A 21,819-nucleotide genomic window follows, 5' to 3' on the forward strand; every position below is an offset into this window, starting at 1 on the left:
GGACCAGACTATGTACCTCTTAATGAAAGTATGTAATACCACCCAAGAAGTAGTTTTGCCAAGAAACAATCAAACTTGGATTTGATATAGCTTCCAGATATAACCCTTAAATTTTAGGAATATTTTCAAGGGATAGAAGAACATGTTAATTGACATAATCATAATCAGCAAATCTAGACTGTGGGAAACTTGAAAGACAACTTGGTTTCTTCAACAAAAAATAAATTGCAAAACAAGAGAAAGAAAAAACATGGATTAAAAGAGATTTACTATCATATCAATCCATCTCAATGTTTGAACTTTAATTGGATGCTTGAGATAGTTGAGGACATTTGAACATTAACTGGATATTTGATATCAAATAATTACTTATTTTTTAGGTATGATAATGGTATTGTTATTTTTTTGAACTTTTTTTTTTTTAAGATTTTATTTTTAAGGGGCACCTGGATGGCTCAGTTGGTTAAGCATCTGCCTTTGGCTCAGGTCATGATCCTGGGGTTCTAGGATCAAGCCCTGCATAGGGCTTCCTGCTCAGTGGGGAGCCTGCTTTGCCCTTTCCCTCTGCCCCCCCTCTCACTCATGCTCTCTCTCTCTCTCATTCACTATCTCAAATAAATAAAATATTTAAAAAAAAAGATTTTATTTTTAAGTAATCTCTACACCCAACATGGGGCTCAGATTCACAAACCCGAGATCAAGAGTCATATGCTCCACTGAGCCAGCCAGGCACCCCATATTGTGGTTATTTTTGAATAATGTTTATGTTTTAGAGGTCCTGCGATATTTAAGGTAAAGTGATATGATGTCTGGAATTTGCTTCAGAATATCTGGAAAGGAAAAGTGGGTGAAAAGGAGTCTAGATGAAATAATGTTGAAAAGAGAAGTTAACCAAGATGGGTAAAAATTTTGAGAAATGGGACTGGGATTAAGAACATTTTGGGTGGGGACAAGTTAGTTCAGACCTCTTTAAATTGGCACAGACTGTGAAGATACTTGGGTTCCATGTGAATGTCTACCAAAGAACATCCATTGCAGAGGAGGCTCTTAATAATGAGATAGACAAAATAACACACTATTGATGTCAGCTCCTTTCCCCAGCCACGCCAGTGCTAGTTCAATGGACCCATGAACAAAGGGGCCATGGTGGCAAGGATGGAGGCTATTCAACAGCATGGAATTTCCCTTAAAAGGTTGGCCTGGCTAATGTTACTACTTAGAGACCAGCATTGAGTATGTAATATTGGCACCATTCCCTGAGAGGACAAGCCAGACACCTAGTGGACCTCTTCTACCATGGAGGGGCAGAGATTCTTTCTCATGCAAATAGACATATATTCTGGATATAGATTTGCCCTCCATGCCCATAATACTTCCGCCAGCACTACTATGCATGGACCTACAGAATGCCTTAACCACTGTCATGGCATTCTACTCCGCACTGCTCCAGATCCAGAAACCTCATTTTACAACAGAGAAGTGCAGCAATGGGGCTCACCACATGGAATTAACTGGTCTTACTACATACCCCATCACCTGGGAGTGCCTAGTCTAAAGGAAAGGTGAAATGGCTTATTGAGGACTCATTATGGTACCAGTCAATAGACAGCATCCTAGAAGAATGGGGTTTTGTCTTACAAGACACACTATGTGCTTGGATCAGAAATCATTATATGCTGTTATCTCTCCTGTAGCCAGAATACAAGCAGTGGAAGTGAGAGCGTGTTCTCTCACTATTATACCTAATAACTCATTTGTAGACTTTTTGCTTCCTGTCCTGGCAACCTTGAATGGCTGGTTTGGAGATCTTGGTATCCAAGAGGGGACTGCTTCCACCAGGGGACACAAAAGTAGTTCCGCTGAATTGGAAGATGGGACTGTGCTAGTTTTCTGTTGACTGCATAACTAATTTAGTAGACTAAGACAACACAAATTTATTTATCTCATGGTTTCTGTGGGCCAAGGGTCTAGGTACAGGTTAGTTGAGTCTTCTGCTCGTGGTGTCACTAGGCTGAAATCAAAATATTGGCTCAGTTGTCTCATCTGACACTCAGGATTCTCTTGTCAGCTCATGTGATTGTTAGCAGCATCCAATTCCTTGCAGCTGTGTTGAATAGCTTGTTTTCTTGATGTGAGCTGAGGCCTGGTTTTACCTCTTGGAGGTCGCTCCCAGGTGCTTGCTATGTGGCCCCTCCTCTTACAACATGGCTGTTTTTCTTCCAGACCAGCAAGAGAAATTGTCTGCTTTTAAGGCTTGCCTGATTAGGTAGGTTGGACCCACCCAGGATAATCTCCTTTTGGATTATAGCCAACTGATTAGGGACCCTAATTACACTTGCAGAATTCCTTCTGCCATATAACATAATCATGGACTTGATAACCAACTATGCTCAAGTAGAAATAGGTTGTTTACATCAGGGGGCAGGGATCATAATATGTGTTAGAAGCCCACCTACCGCAGACTGCCACCTGGCCATTTTGCACTCTTTATACCACTGAACCAACAGGTGAAAAACAGGAGGTTTATCTATCGGCTTTGCTGATGGATCCCAATTACCAAGGGAAATTGGTTGCTACTATGGTGGAAGTGTTTGGAACCCAGAATATTTTCTGAGGTTCTAAAAAGTACTTCCTTGTCAAAGATTAATGGAGAACTGCAGGAACCAGAAAAGACAGAGTGACTGGGGATCCAGACCTTTCAGAAAGGAGGATTTGGATCGACTTCACCAGGTAAAGAGCCCAGAGCTGTGGGTTGTGGCTGTGGGCAAGGAAGATGTGGAATGGGTAGTTAAAGGTGGAAGCTATAGATACCAACTACGGCCTTGTGAACAAGGACAGAAACCAGGACTGTGGTAATTTTGGATATTTTCTCTTTGTTATATGCCTGTTTATACATGCTAACCCCTTTTCTTCCTTTCTCTCCTTCCCATCTTTATTTTGTATAAAAGTTGGTGGAGGTCAACTTTACAATGTAGTCTTTAGTTAACAAAATATTCATTGGGACCATGACTGAATTTGAGGAGTATTTAATATAGCCAGCAATGGATTCCATGACTGTTGGGCTTTGTTTTCTCATATGGGGGAAGGGCAGGCACTTCACTTATTGGGATGGCTGTCTCATGCTAGGGTTAAAATACAGAGTTAGTTGCTTCGTCCTTGTGCGGGAATTGGAATGTGTGTAGAAGGTTGCAAATGAAGCTAAGTACTCCAAAGGGTCAATTAAACTACTCATCAATTTGTTGCTTCTGAGCTCTAAATTCTATCTTCAGTACCTACAGCTGCGATAATGAACTGGCCTCTAAGTATTTCTCCTTTAGAAGGAGCCTGCTAAGAGAATACTGGAGGGACATTGCAGAAGCAAGCAAGCACATGGTTTCAGTGTGCCGCAACGTGCTTTTTCTTGCTCCTATCAGTGGTGTGTGTGTCTATCTCGTGGTACTTTGCTCCAGCTGCACACCCAGAATGCACAGTCCTCTAGGACTTGCAGCCCCAGCCCCGGTGGTCTGATTATCTTGCTGCACTTGAGAGGGACGCCACATACTCCTGGCCTCCGCTGCAGCAGTGCCCGTCATTCCCCAGCACGCTCATCCACAAGTCTCGGCTTGCCTGTCCCAGAGTTGTTCCTGACGCCTTTCCAACGTGGACAAAGTCTGCCCTGGTTTTGCACCTGCAAAAATGTCCCAACTCCCTTGGCCACCTGCTCAACTAGCCTTGGCTTTGTGTCCTAAGGGATCTTTTCCTGCCTCCTATTATGTAATTCTAAAACAGCTCTGACCCAGTAAACCCAGCAGACTTTCTCATCATCCAGTGGTCTGCATCAGCACTTTCTTCAAGAGGTCTGAATTTCAAAGGGGGACCCTCTTCCAAGCTTGTCCTTCCGTGGCTACTTTCTCAGCTTTAGGGTACTGTTTAGAGTTCCTGTAATATATTTATCATAGCTTAGCAATTCCTTAATCTTCTCCTGGTTAAATCTGTCTCCTGCTTGACTTAGATTGGTAAGAGTGTGATCAGTTGTTAAGAGTTGGGGACAAGAGGGGCGCCTGGGTGGCTCAGTCGTTAAGCGTCTGCCTTCGGCTTGGGTCATGATCCCAGAGTCCTGGGATCGAGCCCCGCATCAGGCTCCCTGCTCGGCGGGAGGCCTGCTTCTCCCTCTCCCACTCCCCCTGCTTGTGTTCCCTCTCTCGCTGTCTCTCTATCAAATAAATAAATAAAATCTTTAAAAAAAAAAAAAAGAGTTGGGGACAAGGAAGTGAGCACAAGTGATGCTTTCTCTCTCTCCTCTTTGGGAACAAGCTGCTCACAGCATGAGTTCAGCCCTGTATCTCCTTGCTGGTTTTTTGTTTTTTTAAAGATTTTATTTGAGTGAGAGTGGGAGAGAAGGAGCTGGGGGTAGGGGCAGAGGGAGAGGGAGAAGCAGACTCCCCACTGAGCAGGGGGCCCGCCATGGGGCTCGGTTCTGGGACTCTGGGAGCATGACCTGAGCCAAAGCAGATACCCAACCGAATGAGCCACCCAGGCACTCCCTCCTTACTGTTTTACAAGGACAGACTGTAAGAGTGTTGGTCCAGTGCTCTCTGTGGCTGGATGGGTAGGTCTGTATGACTCAGGCTTAGTATAAGGAAGCCCTCTTTTACACAGTTATAAGCCTCATTCTCTAATTTCTGCCTTACTACTACTAAGGATAATATTTCATGCTTCACTTACCTTATCAATTTATGAATTAGTTTTTTTTTTTTTTTAAAAAAGGATTTATTTATTTGAGAGCGAGCGAGCTCGCAAGCAGGGGGAGGGGCAGAGGGAGACAAGTAGACTCCCTGCTGAGCCGGGACCCTGATGCTGGCTCTATCCCAGGACCCTGAGATCATGACCTGAGCTGAAATCAAGAGTCAGATGCTCAACCAACTGAGCCACCTGGGTGCCCCCTAGTTATGAAATCTTTTAAAGCCTGGATGAGAAAGAGGTTAATGTGAATCACTTAACAAAAGCATCTTGTTGCTTTTTGACATGTTGAGTATGAACTGGTTTTATCACTTTCTAGCCTTGCCTGGCATCACAATTAATATATACTGAAATTTAATATAAACACACAATTTTGTAATATTTGATGTCAGAAAATACATAGGGGACAACTTTCAAATCATCCAACACTTGTACAGTTGGACCTTCTCCAATAGCAGATTTTAGTTATTTTTCTAAGGCTATTGATCCGTCTTCCTCTTTCATGCGTCTCATGGTGAGGTGAATAACCCCTTTAATTCTTTATAAATATTAAATAACTAATGTTTTTCAGTTAAGGTAAAAACATTTTCAAAAACCTATACAACCTATGGAAGGGTCACAAAGCGCTCCTTTTTCCTAAAGGTAACATCAATTTCCACAGAAACGAGAGTTCAACATCATGACAGTTGATGGGAAAAATGACACACAGACTTAAGGGTCTGTATCACAGATTCTGTGTCATCTGGGAAGCTTCCAGTCACAGCGAGTAATAGAAAGATCCAACTGAGAGTGGCTTAAAAAATAAAGTTATTGGTTCACTCAAATGAAAACTATAGAGGTACATGTAGCTGGGGGTCAGAATTGATCCAGAATCTCATATGACCTGATTTAGGTCCTAGTTTCTTTCAATTTTTATTGTCATTTCCCTGGTTTTTATTTCATTTTGACTCCAAACTCCCACTTCCCAATTCATAATCTGAATTGGCTTTGAGGAGCTTTGTGAATCAGGACACAAATCCTAACTGATGAAACAACAAAGAGAGAACTTATGTCAGGACACACAGGAAAAAAATGTCTTTTTCAGAGTCATCCGACTGGGCCAGCTTAGGCAACTGTGTCAATTCCAAACATTCCTTATGAACAGAGCTGGCACATGTAGATTGGCTCTGCTAATGAGGGCCCCCTCTGGGGCAGGTGGGGCCAATTCCATCTAAACCACAAAGGTGAGAATGGAGGGAGGAGAGAGGTTCTGAAAAGAAATTCCAGCTACTAGTCTCAGAAGGGAAATAGATGCCAAGCAGCCGGTAACAAGGTATTCACTATAGATACTTCCAGAGTCTATTTCTTATTCACTCACTCCGAAAGAAATTTAAGACCTCACCCAAAGTAACCCAAAACTTCACATACTTTCTGCATGTTAACTAATACATTTTTAGAAAAGAAACAGTTAAATCATTTCCTGGTATTTTATTTCTGTAATTCTACAGTCACTAAAGAGGCCTTGCTAGTAAAGTAGTAACACTCTGTCTGGAGGATTTTATGTTCAGTAATGTGTCCACATTCAAAAGACAGACCTTGCTCTGATGACTCCTGAACTCAAACGTGTTTTTTAGTTTGATATCCCTTCTCCAGTACAGCTTTAAACAACATGACCTTCTAAAATTGCCACACTACAAAAGCACATACTGACAACATAATAACCTTCTTTTCACAAGGCATGGCACCCAACATTGTCTTGGTTCACATTCTACCATATGTTCATTCTCTGATGCTGAACTCCAAGTTTTGTTTTGGCCTAGATCTTAACCTTCGAGCATTTTTACGATCGTGTTCTGGTTTTCCCTTGGCCAACCTCCCCGCTCGCACCCTTTCCTAGACTCCCTGTACCTTTTTCAAGCTAAAGTTTTCTCTCTACCTTTCCTTTATCTGCTGAAATCCAAGAAAGACGAGCCTAGAGTGGAATGAATACTTGCTCTTTGCCCCACCTGCTTAGCTGCTTGCAATCTGTCTTCAGCCTCTATAATTGGAATCTGCTTAAAGTTATCAGTGACATTCATCTTCATCTTACTGAAATATTTACATGGTTGATAACCCCTTCCCTTTGAGTTTGCTCCTCTTATCTGATTGGTTGTCTTCTGTCACCCTTAAGACGTAACCATGTCTCTCATTTCTCCTTTACTCATCAAATAAAACCCAAACACATTTAGTAAGACTCAAGAGTTTCACATTCTGGTCCTGGTCTTTCAGCTTTCTCTTCTTCCTTTTATTACCACATTGACGACACACTGCTCAAGACATGTCACCTGTGTTTTCCATGGTTCCCTTTGAAATCTCTACCATCAAGGCCAAGCTTCAAGTTTTCCCTTCCATGAACCCTGCTCTAGTTCCCCCCAAGCTATAAACTATCTCCAACTCCATCAACCAGGTCCATGCTATCACCAGCTCTTCACTAGGTATCTGTGAAAGCTTCCTAACTAGTAACCCTGTTTCTTGTCTCCTAATTGTTTCCTCATACAATCACTAGAATGATCTCTCCCACAATCTAAACCTCTGACCATGGCCTATAAGATCTGGCCCATGCTAATGTTTGTAAAATGCTAAGCACTTTACACAGACTGATCCATTTAATCCGATCAATGATCCTATGAGCTACCTACTTTTTAATATCCTCATTGGCAGACGCTGTTGATGACCCACCAAATCCCTTTTTTCTTACAGGGCTGCTAAGAGCTGTCACCTCCACCTTACTTGGAGGATTGCTCTTGACTGAGAGGGACCTAGCCTCCCCTCCTCCCGTGACAGGTAGTCAATGACTGCCTGATATGAGAACACAACAGCCCAGCCTCTCACCTCAGGGCAGGACAATCTCTGTGGTCTAATTCATACTGCAGAGTGTCCTGTAGGGTCAGGCTGAAACTTCTTCTTCTGTTTTCTTCACTCCATTACAGATTCTCATAAGAGCACTCCCTCAATAATCACTTGCCCAGGCATCCTCATATCATCCTCATTCACAAGGGAACAAATCTAAGACACATTTTACATATGAGAAAACTTGATTGGCCTGAGGCCAAATAGCAAATGGGAAAACTGAAATTTAAAGACAATCCTGTACTCTTTCCTACCATACTATGAGGGTCATTTCTCCAACTTCCTCCTCCCTGGCCACCCTCTCCTCACTCATCCCCTCCAGCTAAATTAATTCCTGCCTCAGGGCCTTTGTACTTCATAAGTTCTCTGCCTAGAATGTGTTTCCTTATCTCATTGTGGCTTGCTTCCTCCTTTCTTTCAAAATGTTTCAAATACTACCTCTTCCAAGAGGTCTTTCCTTACCCTAACCATCTTAAGATAGCAGCACTATTTCCAACTCTGCTTTAGTTCTACTTACAGCATTTAATATCTGAGATTGTATTATGCATAATTTATGTTTTTTGTTGCTCGCACTAAAATGAAAACCCCCTGAGGGCAGGAAGGGTTGTCCGGCCTGTTTCCTGCTTATCTCCAGGGCTGGCACGGTGCCGAGCAAGAGCTCAGTAACAATTTGTTGTTGCATGAGTGCAATGAGTTCTCTTTTCTCAGAACTCTGACAGGGCTTTGTAGAAATCTTCTTGCCTGTTAGTTTAGAACTATCAGTTACTTAATGCTTATTTATTTTTTCTGCAAGCTTGTATGCTTTTAGAAGACAGGAATTATGTTTTAGTAATTTGGGAGTACACAGGAGGCATTCAAACAATGGCACTACCTCTAAAACTCCAAACAGTAATTTCATATTAATTATAGTAAATCCAGAAGTATGAAAAAATACATCTCATTTAATTTATAAAGTATTCCTGTGCATGTTACAAGAGATTAGAGTAAATACAATTAGATACTTACTGTTTCATGTTTTTAAAACAATGCCATTTTCAAAATATAAAAAATAGACCTATTTTCAAAGAACCATTAAAATATGGCTTTGAAAACCACAATGTTTTATTTACAACAAATAGATGGAAGTGCAACAGCATTCATAAAGGTTTATGATAAATAAAAATATTATTCTGGCATCCTTTTGGGGGCAAGCTTTTATAGATATTTACAATGGCTTAAAGAAGTAAAATCAATAATGGCTGTCAATGTAATTTGTATTTAAACCTGAATATGAACAACCAATGGAGATTAATCATTTATTTGGGATCTGAACCCATATATCCGATAGCTGAAGTAGGAAGTTAGTTTCTTATTTTCACACACTTTCTCAACAAACACATTCCAATCCTTCCAGTATCTGTATGAGGTGATCTACTAGTCATCTACAGCCAATTAGTGATTTATAGCCAAATATGCTAAGTAAGGGCTGACAAAGCTGGATCCTAATTCAGATTTTCTAAGTTTAAGAGAAACTAAGTACCTATGTCAAAAAATATAATAACTGGACCCACAATTACATTTTAAATTATGGAAGAGCCCCTGGAGAAAAAAATTAATGACAGAATGACAACAAATACCAGATATTTCTCAAATTAAGAGTATATAACTTCTCAAATTTCCCTAGTTAGCACATTCCAATTGAATTACAACTAAAGCACACTGACAGCGTTTTTTTTTTTTTTCTTACCAAAATTTCCCAATTCAAAAATGGTCTGGATTTAAGCAGTACTTTTCCCAGCAAATCCTTAAAGTTTAATTTACCTTTGAAACAGCAATGATAATTCTTTTCAGAAGCCATTTTCTTTCTATTGCACAGAGACTGATTTTAAAGCCAATCCAGGCAAATGAGTTCAGAAAAAGAAGCACATTTATCTAATCCATTTAAGCAAATACTGTAATCAGCTTCTACGTGAACGGACAAATACAGAAATCTGTGAAACTCTCCGCTTGATGTCAGTTTTACTACTGTGTTGGTGGGAGCCATTTCTGGCGGAGGTAGCCAAGTCCCATACGTACGGGGAAGGCAAAGAGCAGAAAAACATTGCCAAGTCTTAGCAGTTCTCTGACTTCTAATGATTACAGACCGATTTCCATTGTGAACCACGTTGCTGTGCAGTCTTCTTCCGAGGTTTACATCTCAAACACAAAGAAAGAACAGTTGCTCCCTTAAGCAGATGTACTGGAATTATCTTCTTCTAGCTTACTTTTTTTTTTTCTCTAAGGTCAAGTAGAAAATGTGAGACATTCTCATATACCACAAAAGTGATACAGCAGGCTGGAGTCACTCTAATCAAATTGGGGGCAATTCCTTTGTAAAATCCACCGATGCCTTCTTTCCTTTAGAGGGAAAAATAGATACATGCTTAGTTTCCTACATAGCTAACCTGACGATACAGAAGCTTAATTGGCATAGGGCATGAAATCAGCATTCAAGCCTCCCTGTGCTTTAAGTCCATGTTTTCGACATGCTAAAGTAATGTAGTTTACGAGCTATTTGTAGGGGCTTCCATTCCTTCTGTGACTGACTCAGGAAGAGAGGGCAGAGACACTCCAAAACTGAAAAGTGCTATGATGACTACCATCTTTCAAATGTCTCTAAACGTACAAGCATACAGGAGCATTAACTGATTAACTGATGTACGCATTAAAAACCTTATAGCTTATATAAATGCGAGGCGACACTAAATCTAGCACATACAAAAACAAAACTTTATTTCCTTAATACCTAGAATGGAAATATGGCCTTTGAACTTATCACTTGGGTTCTCAATAAATATTTACTGAACTGAACTCAATGTAAACATCCTAAATATTCTGCCCTGGCCTTTCAGAATTACAGAAAAATACGGGGATGTCTACCTATAACAGTTTCTCCACAGGCTAAAGAGCGAGCATCTCTTCCCTATATGGAGACAACTGTTTGCAAATTATTGTGCAAGTAGCAGTTTAATTATATTAAACTAGGGTTTTTATGACTTCCTATATTCAATGCCATTCAACTATCTTCTGACACCTAAATTTTGGTATATTAATTTGCTGAAGCACAGTTTTTTTTTGAAAGAGAGTGTGAGCAGGTGGGGGTGGGTGGGGTGGGGAGGAGAAAGAGGGAGAGAGAGAATTGTAAGCAGGCTCCACGCCGAGTGCAGCGCCTGACACAGGGCTCGATCTCACAACCCTGAGATCATCACCTGAGCCAAAATCAAGAGTCGGATGCTTAACCGACCGAGCCACCCAGGAGCCCTAATCTCACTTGATTTTTTTAACAACCTTGTCAGCCTAGATTTTCTGATTTTACAAATGAAGGAATCAAGCCTCAGAGATTAAGTCTGTGGTTCTATAGGTAGTCAATGGGAAACAGAAAAGCAGGGGCCACCAGCCATGTTTTCCCCACAGCACAGTGGCGTTTGCTACCCAACTAATAGCAACCGGATACTTTGAGGCATGCAGGGCAGCTCCTGAGAGCCGTTTTGAGACGCCGCATGCTCTCACCTCCACGTCTTTGTGATCACGTCCAGCACGCCTTTGTAAAACATGTGCTGATCCTGAAGACGGGCTCTCACGACCTGATACGGGTACGTGGCTGCCACAGCAAATATTTTGGAGAGTGCTGCAACAGATATATATTCTATTGTGCTCTAAAATGACAAAACAAAACATTTGTTTTTCTTTAGACGGGATTCCTCTACAAATATAAAAGTAAACATTATATAGGAAAGCGTTTAAATGGATCTGAGAGTGAAAAATATGGTTTCCCCATTTAATACAAGCTCTAGCAAATACGGGGTTCTATTTTTAACACGTGTCATTTGCCTATAAAATATTTAACTGTAAATTAAATTAGTGGCAGTTGTCATCATAGCAATATTACCAAAGTAAACATAACAAAATTTCCATCTATTAAATGCTCATAAACGTAAATGATATCCTTTTTCTTTTATAAAGAGCCATCTTACCAACTGGGCTTCTGGTAATCTGTTGATATGCTGGTTGTATTTCAACTTCAACAATTCATATGCCATAAATTGAAGGGCACCATGTGATGTTCCAAACAGCCCAGGAATAAATCCCTAAAAGGGAACAATTAAAAAAACAAAAAAACAAAAACTAAGCCAGTTCCCAAAGGACCACAGTTTCCAGGGACAGGAGTAAGGAATGGGTGGCCTCGATGTGTGACTTAGACAAATGGTTACTGTACAAAATTTTAGACAGGCCTTCTCACACCCACCAGTGTCACGATGATGTACCTTATGGTAATTAGGACAAACAGATTAAAGCACAATTTCTGTTTATAAACTAGAACTTTGGTTTTCATTAAATTGTTTCTTGCCTGAGTCTGGCTTCTTCTGAGGACCGACTAGAGGTCATTCAGAACTCAGACAACAGAGTCAAGGGAAGTTACAATGGTCAGTTATTCAAGAAATATTGATAATTCATTACCTTATACAATCCACGCACACCTTCATACTTATATATTTTCAGAAGTGTATCAAACATTCCTTTATATTGTCGTTGTGAGGAGTTAACAACACCATTGTACTGTAACATAAGGCGAGTTTTTGTTACCCATAATGGGTTTGTAATGCAGAGGGTCATGGCTCCTAAAATCAAATTTAAATAAGATTACTCAGCATACAGGTACTTTGTCACTTACGACAATCCAGATTAAGAACAGTCCTTTAATATAAACAATGGGTTGCCCAGGGGTTGTACCTGAAACAGTGAGATATAATCTCTGAGGAAGTCTGAGGGTTAAAGGGTAGCCATAGTTTTTGGTGGTCATAAAAAGTTCCTCACTCAGTTAGTGGGAGGTAAATTAAAAGGGAAATGGAAATGTGAAACACTTTCCCTTTGAGGTGTGAAGACAGCAAAGATGTCCTGGCTCCTAAACAGTATGGTTTGGTGTAGAGAACAGATGGGAGTCCTAGGAAGCGGACTCTGATAAGATATAAATATTTAGGAGTAGGACAAAGTATAACCCAGAGGGGTTGGATATTAGGGGAAAAGGATCAGGAATCCAACACCTCTATAATTTCTACATGTGCCTATATATGTATCCACCCCAACTTTACCACAATCCTCCTCAAATCCATTCAAAGTAGCTAACACATCTCAAAACTTAAAGAACTACGATAAATAATATTTTACATTCTTTACAGAAAGTGACAATTTTGTATATGAAGAATTTCACCTGGTTAAGTTTCTCATTTGCTGAGTTTCCTAAGTAGTCTTTTATTCAACAAACATTTACTAAGTCCCATTGTGATTCAGGTCTGTGCGAGCAGCTAGGTATTCAAAAATGAGTAGGTTTTTTAAGACAAGAACTATCAGTAAACAAAGTGTCAAAGTATGAGTTATAAAGATTTATGGGTCCTGTTCTGCTTTTCTCTTCAGAATATTATACATACATGAGACAATTAAACAAGGCTACTAAACTGTCTAATTTGAAAACTGAAATTATACTTTAATTGAAGAAAACACCATACCAAATCATCTTAAACTATCAAGAATTCATAACTTTTCTAAATTTTACTTCCTTTGTGATAACTAGAATTCTTGAAATCTGTCCAGAGTAACCAGTAAGAAGAGTTGCTTTCTAAGAAATTCCATGTGATAACTGGTTACATAAGCATACTTAAACTCTATTGTTCAATGGGGGGGAAAAAAGCAAACAAAATACAAAAGTGAAAATCAAGTTGGTAGTTGCTGTTTTAGATTTCACACACTGCCTTACCAGCTTCGGCAGCGGAGACGAGGTACTCTGTTGCCTCTAAACGTTCTGCTCTTCCTTCTGTCTTATATGATTTGATGGCATTGTAACTAAGAGAATTAAACATAAGCAGTTTGATAAATATTTGAATAGGTGTCATAGAGCAGTAAAGTCTGTTTTAAAATGTGTGTAACTTAACAGCAGTACCCCAGAAGTCAAAGTCAATGCATAAGGCAACCAAGAATGGATTTGCTGGAAATGGTTTACTCTAAGAGTTTACCCATCCCGCCCCCGAAATGTATACGGCTACCACTACATATGCAAAATATTTTAATCACATACTTAACCAATTAATAGCGACAACAGGAACACTAGGAGGGGGAGGGCTGTAGCAGTGGTGCCGCAATGGGGCAGACAAGGCAGAAGGACAAAAGGGGGCCCCTAACAAAGAAGTACTGAGCACCATGTTCAGGTACTGTGGTTGGCAATTCTGCTAGATAAAACACTCAGTGGGTCCTTCTTAGTGGATTAACAAGGACCAGAGGCAGCACATAAGTAATCATAACAAAGACAGCAGAGATGGTGTCATAAGAGCTAGAGAAACTATGGCTGAGCTCACAGAAGGCTTGTGTAGGAGGCGGCACTGGTGGGGCGTGGAGACAGGTACAGTTTCAATGGGGAAACAGGTGAGCATGAGCCACGGTTATAATAAGGGCGGCAGGGGAAGACAGAGAAAACCGAGACACACTTGAGTGGCAGACTGACACGTGCGCTTTATCTGGCAGAAAACTGAGAGCCACTCAATGTTTCTCAGCGGAGGAGTCAGATCAGCCTATTCTCTCTAACTCCAATTTCCATTTTCCTATTGGAAGAAGAGTTCAGCTACATAAATCCTTCCAAACTTTACCAATACTATTCTAACATGAGGCAAGTACACTTTTTAAAGAAATTCTCATCACATAAACCTTACATTCATAGAGCATGTCCTTAGAAACTCTCTTTAGAGAACCTACACAACTTAAAATTCATAATAGAATCAATTTTAAACCTATAGTTTCACCCATCTAAGTGTGTTTCAGAACCAAAAAGAAGAAAAATACATTTTTAAACAATTTTGAGGTTGAATCTGTTTTGCATTCACTTAAAAAATATTTTAAGATTGTGGTTTGGCGGCACCTGGGTGGCTCAGTCGGTTAAGCTTCCAACTCTTGACTTTGGCTCAGGTCATGATCTCAGGGTTGTGAGATCGAACCACACACCAGGCTCTGCGCTGGGTGGGGAACCTGCTTAAGATTCTCTCTCTCCCTCTGCTCCTCCCCACTGCCAAGAAGACTGTGGTTTGGATACTGCCATAGAATTATGGCAGATAAAGTAAAATATACAACACAAAAGAGAAAAAGGCAAATAGACCAGGTCCTGATGTTCTCCTAAAAATGCCATCTATTAAAACAAAAACAAGCCTCCCCAATCCTGGATTCAGGTTCAAATATCAGAGGCAGCAAGCGCTCCTGCAATGCAGTGCTCTGTTCCCACGCTCTTGCACAGTCAGTAAGCTGGGTGCGCCTGTCACAGGCACTTTCTGCGGCTTCTTCACTGCTCACAGAATCACAGCTATTTCACACGGTGACCATACCTGACAGGGGAAGGAGGAAGGAAATGAACGAGCTAGGAAGACGATGGAGCAGGTCAAACAGGAGGCAAGAAGGGATGTGCCTCAAGCTCTTAGCCGCGCACTGGCTTTTACTTTCTGTTCCCAAGAGGGGGCTCCCATTGTATGTGTTCTTATGAGGACCCCAAGACATGTCCTCTTCGGCTTTCCAACTTCCTTACGAATCAGGAGTACTTTGATAAGGCATCTTCCCGAATTCACCTCACAGAGGTGGCTTCTGTAAGAGTGTTTCTCCAACTCATCCTTCACCTTCTTCCTATTTAGAACTTTCTTGCAGACCAAATGCCTCTGATAATAGCTGAGAGAGAAGGAAAGCAATAAGCCTTTTGCTCTTTCTGACCCTTTCTATTCACAGAAACTGATGAAATGACTCATCTTGCTTCATCAACTGAAATGTACAGATCACTGAAAACAAAAACTCCTTTTATTTAATACTGTAAAATCTCCCAGATCTACTCACAAGAAAAAGTAGAGTCCCCAGGATAAACCTGCACCCCACACATTTGGGGTTACTCCTTGGTAAAGTCCCCGTAGTCCATCAAGTTTCCAAATGGTAGTCAAGCAATGCACAATTCCTTTATATTTTGGTCTCAGTTCCAATCCATCACTCACTGCAGTAAAGGCACAAAATTAGGTGAGAGGCAAGTTCTAGCTCTGAATCACATATAAACACAGACATCACATAGTCCTAGTACGGAGATAAATTCAGAAGAAAACCCTTTTTAGATAGAGAAAAATATTTCTCTTTATTTTTTGGAATTATTTACTCTTTATTAATTTCTCTTTAAAATATCTGATGCATATTGCTAGAATCTTCAACAACTTTCAGTTCTTACAGTCTCTGAACCTTAAAGCTTTTACACAGGCTATTCTGTCTGCCATGAACACTCTTGTCTTCTCAGTCACCTAACTCCTTTACACAGCTAACTTTGATTCCTCTTTCAGGTCTGTTTAATAATTTCCCTTGGTGATCCTTTTCCTATCCCCTAGATGAGCTCAAGTTTCTTTGCACCCATGGCATACCATACTTTCCCTACCATAATAAAAACACTCTTCATTGCAATCATTATTGTTCAATTATTCTGGCTGCCCAGTAGGAAGATGCTCTGTGAGGGCAGAGACTACTACTTCTTTGATGCAATATTTCTACTCCTATCTTAGTGCTTTGTACACTGTAGGCGCTCAATATATATTTGCTCAATTATTATATCCTGAATATTGTTTCTTTTCCAGATCCATTGTCCATCCCTCTCTACCACGTTCTGCCTAGCAGCCTGACCTTGTCTTCTAGTTTCTGGTTGAGTTGGGCTAGTGGGGAGGCCTGACAAGAGATCAGAGGGATGGAAGAGAGTGGATGCAGGTATTTCCTCTTTTACCTCCCTTCCTATGGGGTTGCCTTAGGTGGGCTGCACTTTTCTACTGCCAGTCACAGCTCCTCTCAAGGTGGCCCTCTCTCAGTGACCTTCTCCCCCTTGACATTTGGCCCTTCAGGTGGCAACAGCCCAAACGGTTTCTAGCTCCAGAATACTGCAGTATTCCTTTTTATACTTTTATACTAGTTTTGCTATAATCTCTTTTATACTTTTGTACTAGTTTTGTTATAATCCCGTATCTTTGTAAACAGTCCTGTTAAGCAACCTCCCCCCCCGCCACGCCCTTAATTATCTTATTTTGAATGTGCCTTCTGTTTCCTATGGGGAAATGGAATGAAATAATGTCAAATTTATAATCTAGATTTTTTAAAATTGGAATTTTACTACATATAGTTTTGTATACTGCTTTTTTCTTCACTCAAGAGTATATTGTGAGAATTCCTCTGTTATTATGAACTTGTTATTTGTAATTAAATAGACTATCAAAAGATTTTTAAAAATGGTATGATGGTTTTCCCTCTCATAGATATCCCATCATTTGTACAATCATTCCCCTACTTGACAGGGCAGTGGACAGTTCATACTATCACACCATTGTCCTACTTTCTAGCCTAATTTCCTACCATCCCTTCCCTCCATCAACTGTACACTTTTCACCAAAGCCCTAATGTTCTCCCAGACGGTGCCAGGCACTGGGATGCTTGCAGTTTATCTACACCAGCTATTGCACTTGTCTAGAGACAAACCTTTCTCTCCTTTGAGTTGTTCTCATTTTTTTTTTTTTTGCTATTATTAAAAGGTTTCTAGAGAATATTCTGTACAACATTCAAATTCCTATATCCTTAGAATTAACTACTAGAATGGGAATTAATATGGGTCAAAGGTTTTAAGTACATACTGAAACTGCCCTCTAGTTTATGCAAATTACAGTCCTCTGGCCATATAAAAGCACGCCCAGTTCATTGTCCCCTTTGTCACTACTCCACCACAAAACGCAGCCTGGCAAAGAATCACTGTTTGCCATTGCCAGGGAAAGGGAGAAAAGTCAATTTCTTTCATCATTAACCTAACAATGTTACACCATGAAATGAGATTAAAGTACATGAGGTTTTGTCAGAAGACCTGGGTTTGATATCTAATTTCCCTAATTAGCTACATGATCTTAATCTTTCTGAGCTTTAGCATCCTCATTTATAAAATGGGGATAAATATGACCTACCTCACAGGTTGCTGTCAAGTTTATACAAGATACCAAGTTTAAAAGCAAGTAATAGAGGGACTGGCTCCCAAGAAATATTTTGCTGTGTTTATTTCATAATCTTTCTGATAAACATCAGAATTTGAATTTCACATCTCTTATTCTCCTCATAAATTTCTTCTAAGTACCTTTCCATTTTCCTTTCAATAATAAGCTCACAACACAATTTCTCTCTTGAGGTAAAAAACAAAACCACAGAAACACCATCTTTGCTTTTCATGGGTATGAACCAATGATTTCTTTACTGTTTTGACAGGTCACTTAATTATAAAAGTAGAGTATTAAGTATCTCACTAACAGGCAACAACATTCTATACCCTATACTTCCCTGATACTATAATCTTGTCTCCATTATATAGTTAGGATCAAAGCTTTAAATCTGAAAAATATTCATTTGTACACCTATCAATTTATAAAAAAATTGAAAAACTATTGACTCCTTATTATTGCCAGGCAAAGGGGGAATCTAAACATAAGTAGGACACAAACCCTGACCCTGAGGAAGACATAATCTTCAAGGCCAAACAGGAACAATCACGTTGCAAAGTTACAAGCACTATGGTGAATGAAATGCTATAGGATTACAGAAGAAACACAAAAAAATGTTCTGTATAGAAGGAACTGGGGAGATGCAGTAGAGTGACAGGGAACATGAGAGAAATGCTTGGGTGGAGCCCTGAAGATTGATTAGAAACTTGTCTTTGGGGACAGGAGAGAAAGGTTTGTCTCTAGACAAGTGCAATAGCTGGTGTAGATAACCTGCAAGTATCCCAGTGCCTGGCACCGTCTGGGAGAACATTAGGGCTTTGGTGAAAAGTGTACAGTTGATGGAGGGAAGGGATGGTAGGAAATTAGGCTAGAAAGTAGGACAATGGTGTGATAGTATGAACTGTCCACTGCCCTGTGATTTGGGCCTCCACCCATTACTGCAAGTGCTCCAAAGCCCCTAAAGGGAACTTTGGGAATCCTCTTTCTCCCAACCATTCAGCAGCACCTAAGACTGTCTACCTCCTAAACACTCTTCTTTGGGCTATTTTTACACCACACTCTCCTGATTTTCCTCTTTCTTCGCAGGCCACTAAATTTCCTTTGCAGCCCCCTTCCACTCCAACACTTAATGTGTGTGTGACCCTGCATCACTTACCTGATTACTCTGTGGTTATCTCATCCACAGAATGGGAAAGATAATAGAACCTAACTATAAAAATTACAAAGGGCTAAATGAATTAATACATATACAGCCCTTAAAATCATGTATGGCACACAGCAAGCATTAAGTGAGTATTAGTTTCTTTAAGCTACAGGGTCGTGCAATATTACCCTATATATACAAAACTGGACTATATGGTATTCTTGTTACTTGATTTTACATTTTGGTTCCTCGATTAACTTATGGATTATTAGGCTTTCAGGTTATTTTAGAAACTTACTGTTTTTATACCTCATTCTTCATTGGGGCATGCATTCTCTCTCTCATCAGTCTTTTTTTAAGTTTTATTTAAATAATCTCTACATCCCACATGGGGCTTGAACTTACGACCCCAAGATCGAGTCGCACCCTCCTCCAACTGAGCCAGCCAGGCACCCCTCTCTCTCATCATTCTTGGATGATTTAAAATTGTATCTTAAAGTTAGAAGGGTCCTCAAGACCTTTCCACTCAACCAAGAGTATCTTCTATCTACTGTATTCTAGCCCTGAACCACTTCCAGATATCACCAGTTTCATTTCTGAGCACCCCCACTTGGGGCAGGCCACAATCTGCTTGCCTGTCATTTCCACTCAACCTCTACCTGGTCTTTAGATGAATTCATAATAAGATAAATCCCTTTCACACATGGCAGCTCTTCAAATACCTGTCCCTGCCCTCCACCCACCTGCAGCCAAACTAGTTCTTCAGTCATTTCTCACAAGTGATTTCTAATCTTTCTACCACTCTGGACACTTCTGAGTTCCAATTTGCACCTGAACTCATTGAAATATTCCAGGTTTGGTTTAATGGGACATTCAGTACTAATACCCCTGTCACTAGGTAATTAAAATTTCATTACAAGGGCGTAAGTTTTATGAAGCATAAAAACTACAGCATTAATGCTGATGGCCAATCAACTATTTTGATTTCAGTTATTCATCTTCCTACATTTTCCTCTTTTCTATCGCGATTTCACAGCCACACTTTATCATTACAAAGTCCTACTTTGATTCCTAGATCTTTAATTTTGTCCTCCCATCCAGTCTCAATCATCTTACCTATTACCCTGGCCACACTGGTTTCCTAAGACTCTCCCCATTTCATCAAGATGACCAATCTTCTCAGGTACCAAGAATTCCCTTTCTTCAGGCATAATCTGCTTCATAGCACAGTCTTAAACTCACCAAGCCAACACTATTCCTCAGTGATCATCCCAACTGTCACCTTTTCTCCTAGACAAAATTATATGCCTTTCTGGGTTTTCTTCTAGGAAGTATACTCCATAATTTTCACTGATTTTCCTCTGTAGAATAGCTTCTTGACTCCTTTCCAGCTGTCAAAATATCAGTCCTTCTGTGGGGAACCTCAAGATCTAATGGAATCTTACAGATACAGATACATATGGCTGTCAGCAATCTATAATTCTCCTGATAGTCTGTCTCTACTCATATTTTGATATTTGGATTTTGCCCTCGATTTTATGTTGTCTTAGAATTATCTTTTATGTGACTAACACTCAAGCCTACAATTAGACTATAAGTCCCTTGAGGATAAGAACTTTGTTTAGGTACCTCTGTATCCTATACAGCAGTCTACAAATATTAAGAGAACAATATATTTTAGGCGGATAGAATCATTCTGACTCTTGAAGATGAACCACTTCTGCAGATCTAATTCTCAAGGCAGAACTTGTAGTAAGAAAACCAAATGCCAGAAAATAGTTTCCCAGTAAAGTTATCAAGACCTTCTTCGAAACTATCTTTTCCGGAATTTACTGTTGAGTTTAACTTCTAAGGTGCTTTGTAAATTTCACTTAACTCCCTGCACTTAATTCAATAAACATAAATTTTAAAAAAATAGCACTTGGATTCTAGCTATCTATTCCTTCATAGGACTTTGTACCACACTATAAACACCAAAAAACAAGACTTCAAGAGAATCCTAACCCAAACCTATTCCCAGCCACCCGCTGAGGATTACGCCGTAGCCCAAGCACTTTTTCTCAGTTCAGCTGCCAAACACGTGGCTACCGTAAGATTTCAAAGTACCTCCAACGGTTGGTGAATGATTAGCACATGCGAGGGCTAAACCCTAAAATGTGCCAATCCCTTTCTCACTTTACAAATACGGCGTTGAGTCCCCCATCCTACGCCAATTTGAACTTTTCTCAGACTTTTCTATCCCTGTTCTCCATCCCTTAGACTTGGGGAACTGGGACAAGGCCGGCCGGATCCCTTTCCCAGGCTCCCCTTCCTCAAATCTAGTTCCAGGTGAGGCCGGATAAGCAGCATTTGCTTCAACGCTCGCCTCGCAGTATGCAAGGGGCAGGGGAAGGCAAGGCCTCCTTTTGCTTATATCACCCAGTTCGGGGTACCAGCAAGGAGAAGGAGCCCAGGGTCCGAGTGGGCTCTTACCCGCGAAGCGGATCTTCACGAGGTCCAGCGGGTGCAGCGCGAGGTTGGACAGGACCCCGCCGCTCACGCCCGCCACCAGGTTCTCGTACCGGACGTGGCGGAATATTGTGCTCCACGCCGACGACCCTGACGCCGACTGGCCCTGGCCCGTCATAGTCCCAGGGCCCGCTGATACCACGCCCAGGGCCGCGGAGGTGGTAGGAGATGCAGTGGCCGCCACCGTGGCGACCGTCGCCGCGCAGGACCAGAAACCGCGGGGGGCGAGCCCACTTCCGGGACCAGCGCTAGGACGCGGTAACTAAGCGGAGAGACCCCAGCGCAGAGCCGGCGTGAGAGGGGCGAGGTAGCACGTCACGCCAGCGGAGAGGGCGAAGGAGGCGGGGCGCCGGCCTCCGCCAAGTCCCCGCCCCTCCCTCCCCGCCCCGCCCCGCCCCCAGCTGCGGCCGTTTCGGGCCGAGGGAAGCGGACCCGAGAGCACTGCTAAGAACCACCTCGGGCCAACCTCGGTCGGCAGAACTACGGAGCGCCGCAGGGTCCTGCTGAGGCGGCTGGCTTCCACACCGTGGAAGTCACATGACAGGA

The 21,819-nt window shown here is 41.1% G+C and overlaps 1 protein-coding gene across 1 annotated transcript; it reads right to left on the reverse strand.

Moving 5' to 3' along the window:
• Positions 1-8,508: 8,508 nt before the first annotated feature.
• Positions 8,509-21,610, reverse strand: SLC25A32 (solute carrier family 25 member 32). The gene is made up of 7 exons (XM_035011684.1): positions 21,238-21,610; positions 15,463-15,613; positions 13,358-13,443; positions 12,064-12,224; positions 11,580-11,693; positions 11,116-11,261; positions 8,509-9,963 (listed from the first exon to the last, which is right to left on the reverse strand). The coding sequence occupies exons 1-7, from the start codon at positions 21,389-21,391 to the stop codon at positions 9,822-9,824; spliced, it is 954 nt and encodes a 317-aa protein (XP_034867575.1). The 5' UTR covers positions 21,392-21,610; the 3' UTR covers positions 8,509-9,821.
• Between the last annotated feature and the right edge of the window lie 209 nt (positions 21,611-21,819).

This window comes from Mirounga leonina, unplaced genomic scaffold (genome assembly GCF_011800145.1).
Source record: "Mirounga leonina isolate KUSES-001 unplaced genomic scaffold, KU_Mleo_1.0 Mir_165, whole genome shotgun sequence".
NCBI classification, from domain to species: Eukaryota; Metazoa; Chordata; class Mammalia; order Carnivora; family Phocidae; genus Mirounga; species Mirounga leonina.